General features: G+C 63.7%; 2 protein-coding genes across 4 annotated transcripts in view; both read right to left on the bottom strand.

Moving 5' to 3' along the window:
• Window positions 1-5,866, bottom strand: part of WDR18 (WD repeat domain 18) — a 9,952-nt gene extending 4,086 nt beyond the window's left edge. Inside the window, exons 1-10 of the mRNA XM_006740768.3 lie at window positions 5,626-5,866; window positions 4,380-4,490; window positions 2,646-2,779; window positions 2,361-2,502; window positions 1,797-1,940; window positions 1,648-1,712; window positions 1,434-1,558; window positions 1,051-1,217; window positions 228-296; window positions 4-126 (exon numbers count right to left, since the gene is read on the bottom strand). Coding sequence (XP_006740831.2) covers window positions 4-126; window positions 228-296; window positions 1,051-1,217; window positions 1,434-1,558; window positions 1,648-1,712; window positions 1,797-1,940; window positions 2,361-2,502; window positions 2,646-2,779; window positions 4,380-4,490; window positions 5,626-5,835 — 1,290 coding nt within the window. The 5' untranslated portion in view covers window positions 5,836-5,866. The remainder of the gene's footprint in view (window positions 1-3; window positions 127-227; window positions 297-1,050; window positions 1,218-1,433; window positions 1,559-1,647; window positions 1,713-1,796; window positions 1,941-2,360; window positions 2,503-2,645; window positions 2,780-4,379; window positions 4,491-5,625) is intronic.
• A 3,800-nt stretch (window positions 5,867-9,666) lies between these two features.
• ARID3A (AT-rich interaction domain 3A) overlaps window positions 9,667-21,878 on the bottom strand; it is a 33,336-nt gene continuing 21,124 nt past the window's right edge. For all 3 annotated transcript variants that reach the window (XM_081822942.1, XM_081822817.1, XM_081822881.1), the window contains exons 5-10: window positions 20,421-20,493; window positions 17,183-17,366; window positions 16,591-16,838; window positions 14,473-14,769; window positions 13,479-13,577; window positions 9,667-13,026 (exon numbers count right to left, since the gene is read on the bottom strand). In XM_081822942.1, the coding sequence (XP_081679068.1) occupies window positions 12,854-13,026; window positions 13,479-13,577; window positions 14,473-14,769; window positions 16,591-16,838; window positions 17,183-17,366; window positions 20,421-20,493 (1,074 nt within the window). In that variant the 3' untranslated portion in view covers window positions 9,667-12,853. The remainder of the gene's footprint in view (window positions 13,027-13,478; window positions 13,578-14,472; window positions 14,770-16,590; window positions 16,839-17,182; window positions 17,367-20,420; window positions 20,494-21,878) is intronic.

The following is a 21,878-nucleotide window of genomic DNA, read 5'->3' as shown; positions in this document are numbered from 1 at the left end:
GGCAGGCCGGGTGATGATGCGCGTGGAGAAGTCGAACAGGTCGCGGTTGACCTTGCGCAGATTCCGCACCTCGTCCTCCAGCTCGGCCACGCGGATCCGCAGCTGGTCCTGGCCGCCCAGGACGCTCTGCGGAGGGACAGGGGCTCAGAGGCGAGGGAGTGGGGCCCTGTCCCCGCGTCGCACCCCACAGTCCCCGCCCCCTCCCCCAGGGCAGGGCCGCAGCCCACCTTCTCCATCGTGCTGCTCATCACCCCGAGCAACTGCTCTGCCCTCTCCAGGTGGCTGGGCTCCGAACCCTGCAACACGGGAGAGTCTGCGTCAGTGGCCCGGGACCCTGGGCGGCGCCCCCATGAGGGAGACGCCAGACACCTGCTGACCGAAGGGGGGACTGGGGTGTGGCGCCCCCACCCTTGGGGGAGGGGGGGCTGATGTCTCTGTTGAGGCCGCGGGCTCCGACCCCCACGCTCCCATCCGCTCCCTGCGCCAGAACTCTGCCCGACCAGGCCTGCGGGCAGCTTGCCGGCCCGGCCCAGCGACATGGCAGCAAGGAGGCGGTCTGTCTCCGGCCGGACAGCGTCTGACACACCACCCTCGGCCGGCAGACGGGTGCTCAGCAGAGCCAGATGTCAAGCTATCTGCAGGAGGACTGTGGACGCCCCCCCACCCCCGACTTCGAGAGGCTCGGCACGGAGACCGCGGAAGACAAGAGCACAGCCTGAAGACAGGCAGGGGCCCCTGGGCCTGGGGGGCGGACGGGCCGTCCCCAGAGACCCCCCAGGCTGGGGCCAGGGGTATGAGTGCCCTGCTACTCCGCCCACGGTGGCCGGACACCTGGCGCCTTCAGGTCCAGCTCTGCTCCCGAACGTGCCCTGGCGCACAGCGCACGTCCACTCCGAACTTCCCGCCTTCCTCCCGGCGGAGGACCCCGTGTGCGCGTCAGCCGCCACCACGGCCCCCGTAGGACGTCAAGAGCCGCCCGGAGCAGGCGCTGGGCCCGCAGAGTCTCGCTGAGGCCCAGGGCAGGCGTCCTGTGGCGGGGGCAGCGCCTACCTGCTGGTGGAGACCCAGGCGCAGCGTGAAGCCCCCGCGGTGCGGCTCATCCCCGTGCTCGGCGCCCAGAAGGTGCTTGTTGAAATGGGGCAGGGGCAGGCCGGGCCTGAAGTCTGAGCTCAGCATGCTGACGGGCGCCAGCATGATGGAGGCGTTGGTCACGGGGCCTGCGTGGCGGGGGGGGGGGGTCATGGTCACGACCCACCTCCCCCGCCAGGCCCCCCAGCGGTCCGAGAGCGGCAGTGCCCACCCCCCGCCCGGCGCCAGGCCCTGCGGTGGCGCGTGGGTCCAGACAACGCTGCCGTGCCCACCCGGGGAGAGCCACGGCCTCCAAGAGGGGAGGAGGACCGGCCGCCCCGGGGCCCATTTCCAGGGCGCCTCACCTTTGAGGGTGACCGTCCTGACGCACTGCTTACTCTGGACGTCCCAGAGACGCACGGTCTCGTCGTGGGAGCCCGAGAGCAGCACGCTGCCGTCGGCAGACACGGACAGGCAGGTCACCTGGTTCCTGCGGGTGGACAAGGTGACCCCGAGCCCACCGCGAGAGAACAGGGCCCCTCCCGCGCCCACCCCAGCGTCCAGGGCCCCGGCCCGCACCTGTGGCCTCTGAACACCTTGCCGCTGTCCCGCTCCGGCTGGAAGCTCTTCTCTCTCTGCCCAGGCTGTGGAGGCCAAGGGGGCCCGTCAGCCACGTCGGCCACGTCCACCCCGGGGCCCACGGACCCCTGGCTGCCGCGGCCACTCACCCAGGTGCAGAGGTCCACCTGGAAGATGGCGCCGTCGCTGCCTCCACAGAAGAGGTGGTGCTCGGCCAGGTCCATGGTCACGGCCATGATGCCCACATCAAAGAGCACGGACAGGAGCAGCTCGCCCGATGAGACCTCCCACAGCTGGGGGTGCGGGTGGGTGTGGGACAGACCCGAGACTCTGGACCCCCGGGGAACCGGGACCACAGCCACCACCCACGGGGCCCCGGGGGCTGAGACTCAGCCTGCCCCTCATGCCCGTGACCCCTGCGTTAGCGGCTGCCGGCCCCCGCCCGTGGCGACGCCCCGAGGGCCGGGGTGCCCTCAAATCCCCTGAGGTTTGGCCAGGGAGCTGCCAGGTACAGGCAGCCAAGTGGGAATTTCCAAGCCGACACACGCCTGGACCGTCCACCCTCTGGCCGTCCTTGAGGCCAGAAGCACCAGCGGGATTCAGAGCTGTCTGGAGCTGCCAGGGAAGGAGGCCATTCACGGGCTCAGGCCGGCCAAGAACCCGTAGCCGCCAGGGCATGACTCACAGATCCACTTGGGGTGAGGGGGCCCTACCTTCACTGTCTGGTCCAGGGAGGAGGTGGCCACCCGGGCCAGGGGCCCCCCAAAGCCACAGTGCAGGTCTGTGATGGGGAGGGTGTGGCGAGACCAGACGTGCCGGGGGGATGGGGTCCTGGCGGGGTCCACCTGCAGCACGCTGTGCGGAGGGCACGGACCTCAGCAGGGGGAGCCCACGTCCCCTTGCGGCCACGTGGCCACCAGGCCCCCCCAGCTCTCCGACGGCTCCCCCGCCCTCCCGCCCTGCGGCCAGACCCAGAGCCCAAGGGGCCCATCCTCCACCTGCACAGGCCCCACACCAGCACCAGGCAGTCCTTGCCCCCCGACAGGAAGTGGCTGCTGTCCCCCGTGAACTGCAGGCACGACACGTCCTGGTAGTGGCGGCTCAGGATGACCAGGAGGCTCCCCGTGGAGACCTGCGGAGGGCGCAGCCAGGTCAGCGCGGGAGACCCGGCGCCGTGCCCGCCCCCCACTGCCAGGTCAGCTGGAGGCACTGGGCGACAGCCTGCAGGCGGTCTGGAAGGGACCCCCAGGCTTGGTGGGCCGGGCCTCCTCCCAGCTGTCCTGCCTGTGCCTGTCCCCATTATGTCCCCAAGTGGATGACGGCCCTATTTGAGCTTCCACCCCCTTGTCCCGTCACCCTGACCTCTGAGGCCTGGGCGTCAGGTGGTCCGAGGACCCCTGTCCAGTACAGGGCGAGGAGTGATGTCACCACGGCCCCCGGGGAGGGCAGGGGCCGTCTGCGTGGACCAGAGTGACCACAGGAGGCTGTTGAAAGTGTGGACCCCTCCGTTCAGGACCAGCTGGACCTGGGACCCAGGAGCAGGAAGTCACTGTCTTCAGAGGCCACCGGGTGGGGATGGGCCAGTGGGTGGGGCTGAGGGAAGGGGGAGGCCCCAGGTGGCAGGGACAGGTGAGCCCATCACACCACCTGGGCAGTGGGGTGGGCTGGGGGGCCCAGATTCCGTTGTGAGTTCAGCTGCGTTCCCCTAGCACACATGTTCACACCCTAACTCCTGGACTCAGGCCTTACTCGCATAAAGGGTCTTTGCAGGTCTAACCAGTTCAAACTGAGGTCACGCTGGAGTACGGTGACCCTAAACCTAACGAGTGGCGTCCTTAAAAGAGAAAAACCTAGAGAGACATGCATGCTTTCCCCCTGAGGATTTCCAGCTTCCCTCCTCGTCCTCATCCACACAGAGGGAGGGGGGGAAAGGGGCACCGTGGCTGATACCTGAGTCAGGCCCTCAGCCTGAGCTGCCGCCTCGGGTTGGCTGTGGGGGGTGCCCCTGTGGTCACGGCTCATGCCAGCCAGGAAAGCTCCAAGGAGGAACCAGGCTCAGACAACAGCCCTCAAGCGAAGACCTGAGATGCCCCTCATCGGCAGAGGAGACGCTGCTTTCTGCCCTCCGCACCACGGCAAGGATTTCTACCGTGATGGGCAACCTTTGAGGAACCCCCTGCCTCAGTTTCCCTCCCTGCACCACAGCAACTGCTTCCTAGTTTTAGAATCATGCACTGGGGTTTAACAGTCCCCAGAATGAAATAACTAGGCTCCCTCACATCTCTGTGGTGCTCTGAGACGTCTGGGGGAAGGACAAAGGTCGATTCACAGGTGTGGACAGACTCAAGAAAGGAAGAGCGTGGTCGTGTCTCCATCTTCTGGCCCCAAACCCTACATGGTCTGTGCAGGTGGTGAGGTGGGTCTCTCCCGCCCACACATAACCAAATGTTGGTGACAACACACCCTAATTTTCTAAAAAAAGATTTTATTTTTTTGACAGAGAGGGGAGGGGGAGAGCGTGCAAGAGCAGGGGGGAGGACCAAGGGGCGAGGGAGAAACAGACTCCCCGCTGAGCAGGGAGCCCGATGTGGGGCTTGATCCCAGGACCCTGAGATCATGACCTGAGCCGAAGGCAGACGCTCAGCCCACTTTGAGCCACCGAGGTGCCCATAACACGACCTAATTAACCTGCAGACCAAATCCCACTACCTTGGTTTTATACCTCCTCTTACCTCCCACAGGTATATGCTCTCTGCAATCCCCGCCAGGACATAGAGGCCATTGGGTGATGTGGTCAGACAGGTGACAGGCCCAGGGCACATGATCTTCTGCTGGAGCTGGTCCTAGAGAGACATAAGAAGCCTCTGAGCTTCACATGGAACTCAGGAGCTAGGGGACAGCGGGGAGAAAATTCCGAGGGAGCCAGAAAGAGGAGCAGGAACAAGGGCGGTTTGAACAAATCAAAGCTCAATCAAGATGGGATCTGCTCCAGCAGATGGAAGGGGAGGCCTGCAGACTGTCGGATAAAAGCACAATGGTGCTTACTCTGGGGACGGGAGAGTGGTCAAGGCACAGAGGGTCCAGGAAGGAGCTGAGAGAGAGCCTAATGGCCACAATCCTGCCTTCCCTAAGGTCTGGCCTGTGATCCTGACCCTCACTTTCCTCATCTGATGGAAAAACTTCACGACTGTGTGCAGGTCACACCAGGCAAAGTCAGAGGACAGAGCTTGTGCCAAGACTTCAGCTGGCAGAACTGGGCAGCTGCAAGCTTCACAGGCTGCATTTTGGATGGGTTGTTTTTTGTTTTTAAGATTTTATTTATTTGACAGAGAGAGAGACAGCGCGCACACAAGGCGGGGGAGCAGCAGAGGGAGAGAGGGAGAAGCAGGCTTCCCAGCTGAGCAGGGAACCTGATGAGGGGCTCAATCCCAGGACCCTGGGATCATGACCTGAGCCGAAGGCAGACGCCTAACCGCTGAGCCATCCAGGTACCCCTGCATTTTGGGTGTTTTAAGAAGAGACCCATGGGCCCTTATGGGGAAGGGCAGTACTCCCTTTGGGAGAAATAAACGCATCACCCTCCCGGGCCTCGCACATTCACCTTCCAAGACCAAGAGACGCACGGAACTCCAAATGAGAGTCCTCCCTTTAATTAAGTTTCGCGCCCCAAGGGCTCTCCCCAGTTCCCCAGCCCATCAAGAACGGTTGCCCCAAAGACCCGCACCCCACTCTCCCCGAGGAGCCCACCCTCAGCCCTGCGCGCGCGCAGCGCCCTAAATGATCCCACCCGCCGGGCGCGCACCTCCCTCCTCCAAAACGCCCCCAGACCCGCGCAGGCGCAGCACACCCTAACCGAGACTCCCCATCCCCACCCCGGTTCAGGGAGCGTGCTGCCCCCACCGACCCTTCCCCGGACCCCGCTTTCGGGCGCCCCGCGCACTCTCCACGAAGCCCGGGCCAGGGCGCGCGCCGCCGCACCTTCCGCTGCAGCTCCCAGGCGCTGATGTAGTTCTTGCCCAGCTGCGCCGCCAGCAGGTACTCGCCATTGAGCAGCGCCAGGCCGCGGGGCCCGGCCTGGCCGCCGCGATACGTGAGCAAATTGGCGCCCGAATGCAGCTCCCACACCACGCAGCTCCACAGCGGGGCCGCCGAGTCCGTACACACAGCCACTTCCATGGGAGCCGCCATCTTGCCGCCTGCGACGCCCCGGAAGTGCGTCACGCCAGCGAGACTCGGGCCCCTGCGCCGCGGGGCTCGAGCGCCGCCCACGCTGCGCCGCCCGGGGCGGCTGCGCGAGCGGCCGGGCGCTCACCACGTGCTCCGAGCGGGGCCCTCCCTGCGACCCGGGCTTCCTCCCTCGCTCGGCGGCGAGTCGAGGGGCGCACGCCTGGCTGGGATTTGGGGGGGGCCGCGCCCCCAAGTAGTTGTGGAGAGCATGGCTCGGGGTCGCCTGCAGCCTGCAGGTCTGGCCTGGCCGTTCCCGCTGGGCCTTTTCGGCGAGTGACCTGCCCTCTCGGATCCCTTTATTTTTACCGTGCAAATAATAAAGGGCCGACGCACAGGCCCCGGTAATGCCTTGCACGTAAACACGTCCTACGTGCCGGACAGAGCTGCCGCATGCTCGCGGAGCCCCCGTCCGCCGCCCCCGGACCCCGCGCGGGGTCCTCGGGTCACAGCCGCCAGCCCCAGGCCGTGTCTCAAAACCGCGCCTCCGACGAACGCGGACAAGTTAGAATCCACTCGGGAGGGGAGAGCGCGTGACTGTCCTGAGCCGCGGGCACGCGGCCGGCATTGCGGGGTGCGGGGGGCTTCCACCGTGCCCGAAGCCCCCGCCCCCAAGCCGCGGGCGGCTCGCGGGAGCGGGTGAGCCGGCCCAGGGCAGGACGGAGCTCCGGGGTCTCGGGGCCCCGCGCCGCGGTCCAGGAGAGGCCGGGCGCTCGCCGGGGGCGCGGGGAAGCCGCAGCCGCAGCCCCGGCCGCCGGGTGGCAGGCGCGAGCCTCCGACCGGGAGGCCGGACCCGGAAGGGGCTTCTGCCGCGGATGCTGCGCCCAGGCGTGGGGCCGCGGCAGGAGCTGTTATGGGGAGGGAGGGGTGTCACGGGGGCCTGCCTCGTTTGGGGGTCTGGAGGAGGGGCTTCCCAGAGCAGGTGTCGCTTGAGCAGGGAACTAACAACTTGGAGAGCAAGGTGGGCGGAGGAATGTGCAAAGGCCCCGAGGCCGACCCTGGAGCATGGAGCTGGGCAATGCGGGGCCTGTCATGCAGTGGGGAGCCTGGATTTTATTTCATCCTGGGGTGGGTGAGGAGGCATAAGAGACTTAAGGACTCTTGTAAGTTGCGGAGAGCCGAGTGTGCGAGCCCCCAGCAGCTGCCAGATGGGGATACTCAGGCGGGGCTTCCTGGTTCAAAGACAGGTTGCAGGTAGAAACAAGGGGTCCCGATTTCCACCCCCAGAACCAGCTAATGCCCCCGCTTCCTCAAATGTTGTTTTTGAAGTGTGAATAAGGAAAACAAAACACCGGGAATGCTCACTTACGCTTTCCAAACATGGGTTTCCCAAAATCACACCTTTCTTTGAATCCTGAACCCCTGGCACTCTGTGGAATCCTGTTTGAGAATGACCACGCCGTGTGTCTCCTAGGAGTGGGCCCAGGTGGCCAGGCGGCCTTTCTTCTGAAGACCAACTCAGGACTTGAATCTGCACTTCTGAGCCGTGGAGCAAATCACGGTGAAGCTCTGGGCCTCAGTTTCCCCACACGCACCACAGGGACACTGTGGTTTCCCACAGTCGTGGAATTTGGGTCCTGGGTCTGTCCTTCTGGGAGGCCTGAGGTTTCCAAGTTCCTGGATGCCAGGACACGGGGGCAGGCCCAGCAGATGTGGGTCACAGGGTTGTAAGCTTGGTGCCCAGAGTGCGCTGGTGGTGGGCGCTCCCGTAGGGGCAGGCGCTGGCGCGGAAAGCACAGCTGGATTGCAGTGCTGGCCTTTCATTCACGGGCCTCCTTCCCCTGCGCTCCTCCCAGGAGGTCAGAGGTCACCCCACCCCCAGCCCAGCGAGCGTGGAATGAGGACAGACCAGTTGTGTCAGAAGAGAGCAGGACAACAGCCACACTTTGGGGGGGCGTCCAGGACCACCCAGTCGCCAGACCTCCTTGGTGCCAGCTGGGTGGGTGCCTGGTCCCAAATCCAAGGCTGGGAGGGTGTGGCTGTAGCAGCAGAAGCAGGATGGGGGAAACTGAGGCACAGATGCATTCCCTCCCCCCTGCCCAGTCTAAGCCCTGAATTCTTCGTTTATTCTTTTTCCATTATTGAGCACCTTTTTGCGGGCAGTGGGGACACAGTGAAGAACCAGAGCAGACCCCACTGTTCTGGCGTCCCAGCCCAGGGGCACCTTCCTTCCTCGGGGGCAGCCCCCGTCATGTGCACCAGCGATAGGAGGGAAGGAGGATGACTCAGGTGAAAACCCTCTCCTTGTTCCGGCCGCGGCTCCAAACCCTGGCTCCTTGCAGGCTCCCTCAGCTCTGCTAATCAGGTTTTGAATGTTTCCTCCCGGAGCCTCCTCGGGCCTCGGCAGAAGCTCCGAAGCCCAAGAGGCAGGAGCTGACGGGCTCTGGGAAGCCGGGAGGGCCATGGGGGGGCCTGAGCCCTCCCTGGCGCCCCTGGGACTGTGTGACCTCAGGGCCTCCTGGCCCCTCTCTGGGCCTCTTCAGCGGAGGAATGAAGATGAGGACTGGCTGAGCCAGTTTGCAAGAAAGGGTCATTTTCCTTTTTTAAATAATTTTTCCTTTATCTTCTGGGGCGGGAGGAGAGAGCCCTGAGAGGCAGGTGGAGCCACCGGCCCTCTGACCTCTCCTGGTCCCCCAGGCCCCTGGACGCTGGGACCAAGACGCAGCTGACTCATTTCTGACAGGAGTGGAAATGCCGTGGATGAAATGGGCCACAGAGGCGCGTGGGAACCCCCTGGCTGTGACAGGAGGGGCAGCTGATTCTCCCTCACTCCTAGTGCAGCCTTGGGAGCTGACCCAGGCGGGAGGGACTGGCCGGGGCCGGCCCGGGCTGGTCCTGGTGGTAGGGGAGCCAGATGGCAGGAGGCTGGGCCTGCCCACGGTCCAGCCAAGCTGACCTTGAGCCCGTCACACACTCTGTGGCGGGGGGTGGAGGGGTGGGGTGGGTGGGTCCGAGGGTAAATGGATTAGACACCCCAGAAAATCTCTTCCAGCCCAAATTCTGCAGTGCTGCTGTGGTTTGAGTTTGGAGGCAGAGAACACAGGATTTCCCTTCCAAACATTCTGAGCCCAGGGGTTGCAAACTGCAGCCCGAGAGCCATTTTCCTTCTTAAAATTATTTTTCCTTTATCTCCTGGATAAAAAGCGGGGGGAACCGCTTTGGGGCTATACCTACTGAATCGTAAAATGTGAACAGGTGAGCCAGACCCCAGCGGGAAGGCTCCTGGGGCACGCAGGCTGGGTCCCTGTCTCAGAAGCCTGCAGAGGGCCCGGGGGGACGGTGGGGTGGGGGGGCTTTCTTCGGGTGCCCCTCTCCTGCCACGTCGGGTCATGGAGCGCGCCGAGCTAGGGGGTGACCCCAGGGGCACAGGAACGGACGAAGCACATACATGACTCCGTGTCCCGGAGGGTGACAAGGGGCTTGCCCGGCACACAGGGAAAGGACGACCCAGGCAGTGGGAAAGAGCTCTTGCAAAGGCCCAGAGGAAGGCCCAGCGAGGAGGGGGCAGACCACACACCCCAGGGGCTTGGGTTCGGAGTGACAGTGGCATCAGAAGGCAGGAGACCTAGCCAAGGGGCTGGGGGACAGGCTAGGGCACCCCTGGCCCTGCCACCTCTGTTCTCCCCAAATCCCTAAACAGACACTTTGCACCAGGGCCCCCCGGACGTGTGATGGCCACACACACACCCACTTGAAGACCCAGGGCCTGTCCCTTGGGTGCCGTCCCTGCTGCAGGATGGAGGGGTTACGGCCCCTGGGACCCAGACACACCCAAAAAAACCACCACAGGAGGCGTTTTCTGTTAAAAGTCAGAAGTGTTTTGTCTTGTTTTAATATCTCATCAGCTTTACAGGGTTACAATTGTCTTAAATATTTCTGAAGTTTAAATACAATCTGAATAATAATGTTATAAAATGTAAACTTTCAGTGTTCTTTTAAATTTCAAAATCACACACTTTTTTTTCTTTTTTGTCTTTTTTTCTTTTTTTTTTGGTCTTTTGTCCTTTTTTTCTTTTTTTTTTCCCCTTTTAATACCTGAATGTTCTGCAAAAACTGAAATCGGTACAGACCGCCCTGGCCAGGGCGACAAGGCCAGGCCCGGCCAGAGGTAGAGTCGTTTAAACCTTTTTTTTAAAGAGTTTTTTTTCACTTTAACCTGAGCGCTGGCGCAGTGCTCACGCCGTCTGACAAACCCCAGAGAAGCTGAAATTTCACATGTCAGGAATGAAAGGCTGAATTCATGGTTGCCAAGAAAAAAATACAAGAGCAAAATTAAAGGAGGGGGGGAAGGACGAAGTGGACAAAAGTGATAAAATGGGAAAGTGAGAGTACAAATGCAGAACTATGGAAAGTAACCCGCCGTCCCACCCTGCATGCCCAGCCCCCAGCTCAGGGGTCCCACGGAAGATTCTGGAAGCAACACCTCCAGCAGGGGAGCCCCCGCGAGCCCCTCTCCACCCTGAGTTTGGGGTCTCCGCCCTCGCAGTGCCACGAAGCCCACTCGGGAACGACCAGCACAGAAGCCAAGGGCAGAGACAGGTGCCCCCGTCCATCCGCACCTGGGTTTGCGTAAGGGGGCACTGATGTGCACCCCAGAAACCCTCCCCTTCCCTAAGCCCCAGGGACAGGAGGGGCAGGGGGCTGGATGGGGCACCGAAGGCAGAGGCAGGGGAGGACCCCGCTCGCGTTCCCAGCTCAGGTGGGTTCCCCCCGGCACAGCCGCCCCCTGGCTAGCCTGGAGCGGGGGACTGGGCCCCATGCCCCGCCCCCACCTGTCCCCTACAATCATCACTTGAACAGCAGGCCACACCCTGAGTTACATCCGGGAGGCCACATTGACCCGCGACACAACACCAGTCCGCACACACACGAACAAGGCGGGCGTACGGGCCTTCCAGGTGGAGGGGCCCCACGGGGAGGGTGGGGCGAGGGGAGAGCCAGGGCACGGGATTTGGCATCAAGAGTCAGGCCTGAGGTAGAAAGAAACACGCTGCAGAACCCCCCCAACGAGGGCGTGACCGGGGAACCTGAAGGCCTCGGGCCAGGGCGCCCATGGGTCAGGCTGGGGTGGGGTGGGGGGCTTCTGTGTGTGGAGCCGGATTGTGCCCGGGGACAAAGAGATCCCCTCCCACCATGATTGTGCTGCTGCCACGAGAGAGGGAAGGGCAGAACCTTCCAGAAGGAAAAGCAGAGAGGAGACCCCGCTCCTGGAAGGCTGGGGGGTGGGGTGTCAAGGACCCTGAGATATTCCAAAGACACAGCACAGCCCCACACAAAGGATAACCCAGCCTTGGGGGCCCAGGACCCTCCCTCCTCGGGTCTCCCAGGGGGAGGATGCCTGGTCCATCAGGGAGAGGGGGAGGCTGGTGCTGCCCCCCCGCCGTTAGGCCGGGCTCCTGAGCCCAATTAGAGAATACAGGCTCACCCTGGCAACAGCTGAGTCAGTGCCCCCCCCCCAACAAAAATCCCACTGGGCGGCGTGAAGAGCACTACCCAACACCACCTGGTCCGCAGGGACCCAGCGGGCGCCAAGAAAGCCCCCCACCCGCCTGGGCCTTAGGGCAGACGGTGCTCACCAAGACCACCGCCAGCCCCTGGAATAACCTCCCACCAGCCGTGTCCCCCCACCCCCCGACACCCACCTTCTAACCAGGAGGAAGGGTCGTGCAGAGATGGGGTGTGGCCTCCAGTTACTCTAGTTACTGCAGGCAGCTGTGGCCCCAAGCAAACGGGGCCGAGAGAGAAGGAAGGGACAAAATTAAGGAGAAGAGAATGGAAGCGGGGACTGTTCAGGATGCCGTGGCCCCAAAAACCTCGCCCTGAGCTAAGCCCGGCTCACCCCGTCCCCCAGTACTGATAATCTCCCAGAGCAGCCCTCCCCGCCCCAGGAGCACCCCCAGGCCACATTCATCCCTGAGACAGGAGCCTGGGGGCCACGAAGGTGGAGCCCCCTCCCACGCCCAGGGCCCTTCATCCAGCCCGTCCTCCTCCCTAGTTAAGACTTCCAGTCTCTGGCGGGAGGGAAAAAGGACCCCGGATGCCCCGGTCTGCCCCTCAGCATTCATGCCCCCCGCCCATAGCACCTGAGTTCATCACCGGTCCTGGCTCTGGCCCAGGGCACGTCCTGCGCCTGCCAGCTACCCACTGCAGCACAGGAAACACACATAGGAACCCAAACCAGTCATGGGAAAATAGGAAGGGTATTACTTTCTTTTCTTTTTTTTTTTTTTTGTTTTTTGTGGGTTTTTTTTTTTTTTTTTTTGCTTTTTCAAGTCCAGTTTCCCTGAATGAACACAAATATATAGATATATATATCCTTTTCCTAAGGTTTGATTCCTCCCCCAAGAATAAAATAGATTATTTACAAAACAAAACCCCGAAACCTCTTAAAAGCCCTATAGATCTTGAGTATCACTGTTTCTTAAAAAAAAAAAAAAAAGTTCCCAAAAGCAACAAGAAAAAAAAAATTCAGCTGATCTTGGCTCAGGGGTTTCATTCAACACAAGGAGCTGGGTGTGGTGAGTGTGTGATGAATGGGGGAAAAAAAGGGAAAAAAACAGACAAAAATGAAAACACACAGTGCAGAGATGTATGAGGTAAACAGGATCGGCCTTCCATGGCAACCGGTCCACACAGACCCCAGACCCCAGTCAGTTGGTCCAGCAGGGCTGCAGCCCTCGGAAATATGTGCCCCTCTCTCTTCCGATTTCCTTTGCTGCTCTCACAATTCACGTCTCTGAATGTCCGAACCTGAGTAATTCAAGTGTTCCTTGGTTTTCCCCTGTTTTATTAAATTTTCTTTATATATATATGTATATATATATTTTTCTTTTCTTTTTGGCGTTAGCTGTGGCTCCTTCGTGGACACCTCCCCTCCCCACCCGTATCTTCCGCAGTCCCGGCCCCTGCATGGCCCACCTCGACCCCGCCCCCCGCCCAGGCGGGCTCCTGGGGTGGGGGTGGCGGGTGGGGAGTGGTGCGGTTAAGGCAATGAGTTATTTGAGGTAGAAGATGTGGCAGGTGTGGACAACCCCGCCGGCCCGGCCTGGCTGCCGGCGCTGCTGCTGGTCCCGCTGTTCCCTCCCCGGCTGCCACCACCGCCTTTGCTGGGAGCTGAGGGTGGTGCGGGCGCTGGTGGCTGAGCAAACAGCACTCCTAATGCGAGGACAGGAGGAGAAACACATCATGTAGTTGAAAAGATTACACGGCAGGCCCACGGCACGCCCTGAGCACGGACCCCTGCAGAGTCACCCAGGGACCCGCTGGCCCACGGCAGCCACAGGTCCCTTCTCTGTCCCCCGGAGTCGCCCTCACTGAGCAACCGAGCTGCTTGGTGTCCACAGCGCCTCCTGGCGGCCCATGCCAGCTACTGGCTGGCCACACGGTGTTTTAGAAGGAACACCACTGGCCGGAGGAGAAACAGAACAAAGAGTATGTGCTTTGGGGCCCTTGCTATGTGCTGAGCACTGTGCTAAGTGTGCCACGTGGACTACCTCACTCTGGTCTCCTGAGGGCAGAGCCCTGCCGGGCGGGGGGCACCCGGGGCTCCTGAGTTATGAACGGGGAGACGAGTGCTCAAGGACGGCGTGGGGCCCGGCGGGTCCTACCTGTGTACATGATCCCGTTAATCTCCACGGACATGTTAATGCTGTTGCTGCCGTTGGGACTGCTCAAGTTCGCGGCGGAGTCCTGGCGACTCTCGCAGGCTGTGGGGGAAGAAACGCCGCCGGCTGCAGTCATAAGCACCCATGGGCGAGGACCCGCCCCTGTCCACCCACCGAGCTGTGGACTGTGTCTGTCACCGGCACACACAGCAGGCGCTCAATAAATATTTGTCGGAGAAGAACGCATTTGTCTAAAATTTGCTTTTCTCGTGATGGTAAGTCGCAAGCTACATCAGCATACCCCAAATCATCCCGTTGTTTTGAACAGGCACAGAGTGGTGTGGACTTGGCTAGCTCCACTCCCTACTGATGAAGCGTCTGCACTAGCTTTGCTGGAGATGCCAAGCAGAATCACTGGGTCACAGGGCAAGAATGCTGTCTATTTTAAAAAGAGATTGCCAGGGGGTGCCTGGGTGGCTCAGTCGTTAAGCGTCTGCCTTCGGCTCAGGTCATGATCCCGGGGTCCTGGGATCGAGCCCCGCATCGGGCTCCCTGTTCCGCGGGAGGCCTGCCTCTCCCTCTCCCACTCCCCCTGCTTGTGTTCCCCTCTCTCGCTGTGTCTCTCTCTGTCAAATAAATAAAATCTTTAAAAAAAATAAAAAATAAAATTAAATTAAAAAAAAAAGCGATTGCCAAACCGTCACCTGCTTACACTCCCACCAGCAGGACTCAGTGGGCACATTTTCCCCTAACCCGACCAACATCTGATATCATCAAACTCTGATGGCTGAAAAACGGTAGCTCCTTGTTAGCGTGTGGATCCCCAACTCGGCCTTCCATGTGCATTTGCTACTAGCCACCGCTGCCTGTTTACTTAATTTATTTTATCTTTGTGTTTCTTATTGATTTGTGGGCACTCTTTACATATGTTGACTATGAGGCCCTGATTTTGTCACACGGGCAGGAAGCAGGGAGGGTCTGGGCGCTGGGCTGGTACCTTGGCTGTTGATACGAATGCTCATCGGCAGCTGGGCTGTCATGGCCAAGAAATTCTGCTGCAGTGCTCGCTGCATGAGCCGGTGCTGCTCATCCGCCACCAGGGCCATCTTCTTCTCAGGAGGCTCCCCGGACTCCAGCTTCTCCCGCAGCTGCTCCAGGGCGGCTGCCTGGGCGGCCACGGCTGCCTGGGCGGCCGCCGCTTGCACAGCGGCCGCCTGGGCTGCCACCACAGGGTGGCCCGCCAGGGAGACCGGCAGGCGGCCGGGGACCGTGATAGGGATGGCTGAGTCCTCCTCTAGACAGGAGAGAAGAGGAGTTGGTGGCCAGACGGACACGGGAGGAGCCTGGCCCTGCCTCCCCGCGGGGCAGAAGGCGCGGGGCGCGCATGCCCTCTCCAGGGAAGCGGATAGGCTCTGGGACAGACGCGAGTGCTGGAGGGCCCTTTCTGAGGTCAGCCCGGCACTGGAACCACCATGGCTCTAATGCCGAGATCGGCCCCGCTGTGCTCACCGCGGGCGTTATCCCGAGAGCCTGCGACGGCGGGGGTCGCAGACAATCCTGGCGAGAGCACTGAGGCCCCCCCACGCGTCCCGTCTAACTCACTCAACACGGCCCCTCTCGAGGGGCCGTCTCAACGACCCCGTGCCGGCCCCACGCTCCCACGCCCACTTCACGGCTGAGGGAACCCAAGCTCCCGGCGGGAACGGCTTGCCGAGGCCACAGAGCTGCAGCAGCAGGGCTGGGACTCGAACCCCGGCAGCTCAGCTCCAGAACCAGCTCCCACCCACTCCCCTCCTCTGTGGTGGGAATGTGTGCCACTGTGACCCGCTGTCTCTTCTTCCCCCGACTCCTCCCCCCATGTCCTTCCCTTGCTGCCTGGCGCGGCCTCCCCTGCCTGACTGGGCCCCGGCCGGAGGCTTTGCGGCGCTCCCCGCTCTGACCCCCTCCTCTGGTCGCCCTCGGATGCCCCCTGGACCCATCAGCGCGGGCCCCCCGCGGCTGCGTAGCGCCTCCTGGCTCCCTCCCGTCAGGAAACGCCCATTCCCGCCCTCCACCCTCTCCCCAGCTCCCGCACGGGGCCTCACGCGCTGGGGATGACCGACAACCACTCGTGGGCACCGCCGGGGCTCCCCAGGGGTGGGGTGGGTAAACCGGGGCCCGCAGAGGACTGAGCGAGCCGGTGGGTTAGGAAGACCCCCTTCGCCTCGGGTCCGACCAGCCTACACTGCGGGGATCACCCTGGATCCTCAGGCCACCCCAGAGGGTAGGGGTCACAGCCCGTGTGGCGGAGGAGAAACGGACACTCAGGTGACTCAGCCTGAGGCCACGCGCCCACGTGTGCTGTTGGGAAGGGCTCAGAGGCTCAGTGGGACAGAAGGCTGTCACCGACTGGTGACCCCGGCCACGGGCGGGGGGCTCCCCGGTGGGCCCCCGAAAACTCGGCCCACTGCCCGCCGGGCATGGACGCACTGCAGGCCCCCCCCCCACGAACCTACAGACATGGGTAACTTTCCCCACGGTCCCCAGCAGGAGGCACCGAGCCACCGATGGGTGAAGGGTCGGCCTGAGAAGCCACAGGGTCGCGGCACCTGCCAGACGGCATGAGCAGAAGGCTCGAACCCTCACGGGGAAAGAAAACAGCCACGGGCTAACGATGTCTGCCAGGGGCGAGGGACTGGAGAACCTAAGGGGCAGTGAACGCTGTCCCCCACGGGCCGCCGTCTGGGCCAGCGATACCAGCAGTCCTTAGCCGCGGGTCAGGAAAGACTACGGGGCTCAGTCGGCAACATGGGCACCGTGCGGGCCGGGAGGACAGCGGCGGCTAGCCACGTCTGCCGCGGGCACGGGCTGGGAAGACCGAGCTCGTTCTCTAATGCTGGTGTTGGCGTGGGACCGCCCGTCCGCGATGGCTGCCCGCGACGGGGCTGCGAAACGGCCAGCAGCTAGTGGCGTCTGCCGCGGACACCGCACCAGCGGACGAGGCCCCTCTGCCGTGCCAACGCCGGGTTCGGCGTCCTGCTCCTTGGAGGGGGAAGGCGTCCCCGTGTCCCCTCCGGGGTCAGAGAGCCCGGCCCGGCGGACCTGAGGTCAGGCCCCAGGCGCGGGCGGCCCTCACCTTTCTTGATCTTGGGAGCGGGGGTGATGGAGCTGCCGTTGGTGCTGGTGGCAAGGCCCAGGGAGGGCACGGGCAGCTTGGGTGAGGACAGCATGCCGTGGGCCCCGCCGGGCGAGTAGGCGAAGAGCGAGCCCCCGAAGCTCTGGCGCCGGCCCTCCCGCCGGTTGCTGTCGATGGCGGCCTGGAGCTCGTTGGGGTTGCTGAGACCGCGCTTCTCACACTCGTAGGGATACAGGTATTTCATGTACCTGCGCGCAGGGGCACGGGGTTAGGATGGCACCGGGACACCTCCCGCTCCCCCCGCCACGGCACGCCACCGCCCGGCTTCATTCCGCGGTCTCAGACCTGCGGCCTGCACTCCGGCTGCCCCCCGGCTCGGCGCCGGCCCCGGGACACATCCCCCGCCCCCAGGGCTCCCCTCGCCGATCCCCATACTCAAGCGGGTAACCCCAGAGCCGAAGTAGCCCTCACACCCCCCGACGTCGCGGGGACGCTCACGTGGCCCGGCCCCTCTGTGGCCCGTGGCCACCGCACCCCGGGCTCCTCCATGGCCGCCCCGCTCCTCCTGCCCCGGGCCACGGCGGGCACTCACTGGGTCCGCAGGGTGAAGGCAGCGCTGGTGATGGACGTGGGCAGGTTGAGGCCCTTGGTGATCTCCCGCCATAGCTTCTTGTTGATGACCTCCACCAGGCCGCCCTTTTCGGTCACCAGCACGTACAGCATGAACAGGTCAAGCACCTGCTTGGCCATGATGGGGATGCGGTTCACGGGCGTCCCTGCAGGGGAGGGTGAGCTGGGGCTGTTGCCACGGGGGACCAGAGCCCCACGCGCAGCAGACCCCGAGTCTGTGGCTGACGTGCCCGTCCAGAGAGGGGTCTCTCCCGACACGGGGACACCGGGGCAGGGTGTTCTCTGGGGGGCGTCCCGGGCGCTGCGGGCGCGGAGCCACATCCCTGGCCCCACCCGCTGGTGGCCCCCCCACCCCCGTCGTGACTACAGCAGACGTTCCTGACGCGGCCCTGCGTCTCCTGGGGGGTAGGACTGCGGCGGGGGAGGGGCGCCCCTTGAGAGAGCAGGAGGAGGCCTGTTTCTCCATCAGTGATCCGGGCTCATGGCTGATCTCACCTGGGGTACAGAGACGGGGCGAGGCCGCGGGGCCAAGCTGGGCACTTGCATGAGAACCACGGCCTCTGTTAGCTCTACTCCCCGCGTCACCAACCGCAGCTGCCGAAACAACTGCCCGGTTCCCAGAGGCCCGCACCCTCCCGCTTCCCGCTTCTGCGTCCGTCCGGGGGCTTTGCAGTCGGGAGGAGGCAGGGCTCCCTTCAGCCACCGCAGCTTAGAGAGCGCGGCGGTGGGCCGGCCCGGGGGGGGGACCTCAAACTGCTGCCGCTGTCCCTGTCCCCCTCGTGCTGGGGCCGTCAGCTCGGCCTGCGTGGCGCCTTCCTGGCTGGGGGTGCGAAAGCCCCCGTCAGACCTCCCCCTTGCAACCCTGGGACACTGTCTGTGGCCCCCAGCCGCTGTCCTGTCACTCGGGGTCCCCGGCTCGGATCAGCCTGGCACATGGCAGGTGCTCAAGAAACCGGGCACAGCCGCTGCCCCCCCAGAGATGGGCAAACGGAGGCCCCAGGCTGCGGCTCCCGGAGAAGGCCCGGCCCAGCTGGCCCGCGCCCCCGGGGCCCTGACTCCTGGTCCCCCCGAGCTGGAGCTTCTAGAACCACCTCCTGCCACCCCTGGCCACGTCTGCCCGTTCCTCCAGGCTTCAAAACCCCCACCAATAGAGGGCCACCCGGAGAGGGCAGAGGGAGCTGGACCTCAGACCCCCCACCCCTCCCCTATTCCATTTCTCAGCCCAAGAGGCAGAGGGGGCAAAGCAACCCCTAGTGTCAGGGGCTCCCACAGCCCCCGGCCCACCCAGGACATTGGCATAGATTCTGCACTGGGCGAGAACAGAAAGAATCACACAGAAGTTCCTCTGGGGACCCCGCGCCCGCGCCCTGCAGCGGGGCCTGATCGGATGTTTACAGAAGGAGCAGGGCGGAGAGCAGAGAGGCACCGGTGGAGGACGGGGGCCGTGGGGGCCGCGGGGGCGATAAGGAAGGGTGGGGAGGCCTTCAAGGAAACAGCAGGAGGGCGGGGTGCAGGCAGGACCCTCCCGCGTTCCCAGCCCCCAGAGAATTCTGAGAGGCCTTTACTTTGTGACGTGCGGAAAAAAAGAACTTTCCGTCTGGGGTGAAGAAGGGCTTGTGGGATGCAGGACACGGTGTCCGGGGCTGGGGGTGGGGGGCCTCCCACAGACCCTCAGCCCCAGAGGCCGCCCGTTACAGAGGGCGAGCGTCCAAGAAGGCAGCAAGGGGGAGGGGGACTTGGGGCTGGGTTCTGAGGGATGCACAGGAGTTTGTTGGCCCCGGGCCTCCAGGGGAGCCCGGCTTGGCGAGAGAGGCAGGGCTGGACTCAGACCCTCAGAGCCTGAGTGGCCCCGGGCTGCACTGCTGTGTCTGGGGCCCCCCCACCTCACCCTACTTTCTGAACCTCCAGGACACCAGGCCCAGTCTTGGGCAGGATGGGGGGCTCCGTGCCCCCCAGCAGGGTGGTGGGGTGGGGGGTGGGTGGGGGGCTCTGGCAGGTGTGGATGGGTCGATAAAGACAGTGGGGGAGGATCTCTCTGACCACACGGTGGGCAGCCGGCCCTGGCTGGGACTGCTCCCAATGATAAGGAGGGGGCCCCCACCCCAGGACGGGTCTGGATTCCTCTGCCAGGGCTCGGCACAAGAGGGGTTAATGGGAAGGCCGCGGCCCCTCCCCTTTCATCTCCTTCCCTTCCGGGCTGTGGGGCCTGTGTTTACAGAGGCTGTTGGGGAGGGAGGGGCATGCAGAGGGCCCTGGACAAAGCAGCCGGTGGCCAGCCCCTGCAGTGGGCCCAAGTGGACCCTGCACCACTCCGGCCGGGCCCCGCCCCTTCCTGCCTGCAGGGCTCAGAGGACACATCCCCTCCCTGGGCCTCAGTTTCCTTCCCTGAACAGCAAGTTATAATAACTCCCACCAGGGGGGCTGTCTCTGGTTGGAGGGACCAGCCCCACCTTGCAGTGGGCACCTCTAGAACCCCCCTGTCTGTCCGGCCGGCCGGATCTCTCTGCCCCACGGCAGCCCTGAGCTGAGACTGAGGCCACGGGTAGGGCCTTGGGGCCCTTCCTGCTGCCCCAGGTCCTCTCAGGGCTTGGCTTACCCTGAACGCCCCAGATACCCTCCAGTGTCTGGGTCTCGGTTTCCCCATCAGGACACCCCGCCCAGACCAGTCCCTGCGCCCTGTGCCCAGGCTGGGCCATTTATGGCGTCTGTCTCACCCCAGACCCGGGGGGTGCTTGAGAAATGCAGCCCAGCACTCAGCACGTTTGGGGTGCCGCCACACGGCGGGAGCTGCTTATGGCCCATGTTACAGAGAGGGGCACTAAGGCCCCAGTGGGCGCAGGGGAGGGGCCGGGACTGGACCTTGCACCAGGGGCCACGGGGCCGGAAGGCCGACTCGAGGAGCTTCTACTGTCCCAGTGCCCGCTGCCCTCCGGGGAATCCAGCCCAGCTCCCTGCAGGCCAGCTCTGCTGCAGGGGACCCTGCGGCCGGCGGGGGCCTTAGGGGCGGGAACCCCAGCACACCACGGGTCTGGGCCGGCAATTCTGGGTTGGGGACCTGAGACCTCCTACCCAAGGACCCACCCCTTAGATGCTCCCAGCTGTACCTCCCCCATCTGAGCTGACTGCCAAGCAGGCCCCCCCCCCCGCCTGCCCGCTCCCCGGGACCCCCACTCCCTGGGACCCTCGGTGAGTGGCCTCACCTCGCTTCTGCATGAAGCTGAACAAGTCGTCCAGGAACTCCTTCCTCTTGGGGTCCCCGTCCAGTTCGTAGAGCTGTGGGGTCAGGGAGGGGACGGGTCAGTTAGTGTCAGAGCTGGGCCCGGCAGCGCGTCCCCACGGAGCCTAAGGAGCCCACCCCCGCTTTCAGATGAGGACGCCGATCCCCGCGTGCGTCTCCAGCAGCGGCTGCCACCAAGCCGCACACCGGGCAGCTCAGAACAGAGGTTTAGGGCAGAGCCCAGGTCCAGGTGCGTCAGGGCTGAGCCCCCCAGGCAGCTCCAGACCGTGGTCCCTGCTGCTCCCCCCGCTCTGGGGCCCCAGGCGCCCCTCTAGCGTCTGCCTCTGCTTCTCACAGTCCCTCCGTGTGTCGGTAGGATGCTGCCTGCTGGACCAGGGCCGCCTGGTCCGAGGGCTCCCTAAGTAACCACAGCTGCAGAGACCCTGACTCGGGCGAGGCCTCGTTCTCGGGTCTTGGACACGTTGCTTGGGGGACACAGTCCGGCCGAGACAGACGGCGCCCGGGCAGATAATCGCCCTACAGCGGATGCATCCTGGTGCTGTCCCGAGTCGCACACTTGCCTCTGCTCCCGAGAGGCGGCTCCATTTTGTAGATGAGGAAACTGAGGCCCAGAGGCAGGCATGAATCCAGAGCCTGGGAACGTCAGGGCCTCCCGGCCCACTCTGTCCTGGGCACTGGCTGCTGGGTTCACCCGTCCCTGCACTGGTGGTTAGGGGGCCCGCGGACGCGCTGATCCTCACTGCCAGGAGCGGGCAGGCAGGGGGAAGGTGGCAGAGCTAACTGGGGAGTGGAGTTTGGGGGGGCGGCCAGGAGCAAACAGCAACCTTCAAATTAAGCCCTGGGGGGGGCACCTGGGTGGCTCAGTCGGTTAAGCGACTGCCTTCGGCTCAGGTCATGATCCTGGAGTCCCGGGATTGAGCCCCGCATCGGGCTCCCTGCTCGGCGGGGAGTCTGCTTCTCCCTCTGGCCCTCCCCCCTCTCATGTACTCTCTATCTCTCTCATTCTCGCTCTCTCAAATAAATAAATAAATCTTTAAAAAAAAAAAAATTAAGCCCTGGGGAATGGACCCAGAGGGGTCAGGACTGCAGGGGGGCCTTGAAACCACCCATCAGCCGGCTGGGACAGTCCATCCTTAGGGCCCAAGAACACGCCAACACCCAGCTCCTGGGCCTAACACAACCCCGGGGCCTGGGGAGGCAGAGTCCCTGGGGCTGGCTACCCCTCAGCCATCCTGCTGCTCTCTGGGCTTGCGTTTCCCCACCCTGGAACGGAGACACGGTGGGGCCTCCGGCACAGGCCGGGGTGGTCCAGGCTGGGTCTTTGTCTCTGCCCTGCCCCAGCCAGGCCGGCCAGCCGCATTCCTGGGCTGATTTATGGTGGTCAGGGAGGCCCCGCACTTCCCCCTGCCTGAGGGCATGT

Source organism: Leptonychotes weddellii, chromosome 1 (assembly GCF_054177405.1).
Source record: "Leptonychotes weddellii isolate Sample4059 chromosome 1, ASM5417740v2, whole genome shotgun sequence".
Classification (NCBI taxonomy): Eukaryota; Metazoa; Chordata; class Mammalia; order Carnivora; family Phocidae; genus Leptonychotes; species Leptonychotes weddellii.
Note: the sequence above shows the minus strand (reverse complement) of the source record. Positions and strands in the feature narration are given on the sequence as shown.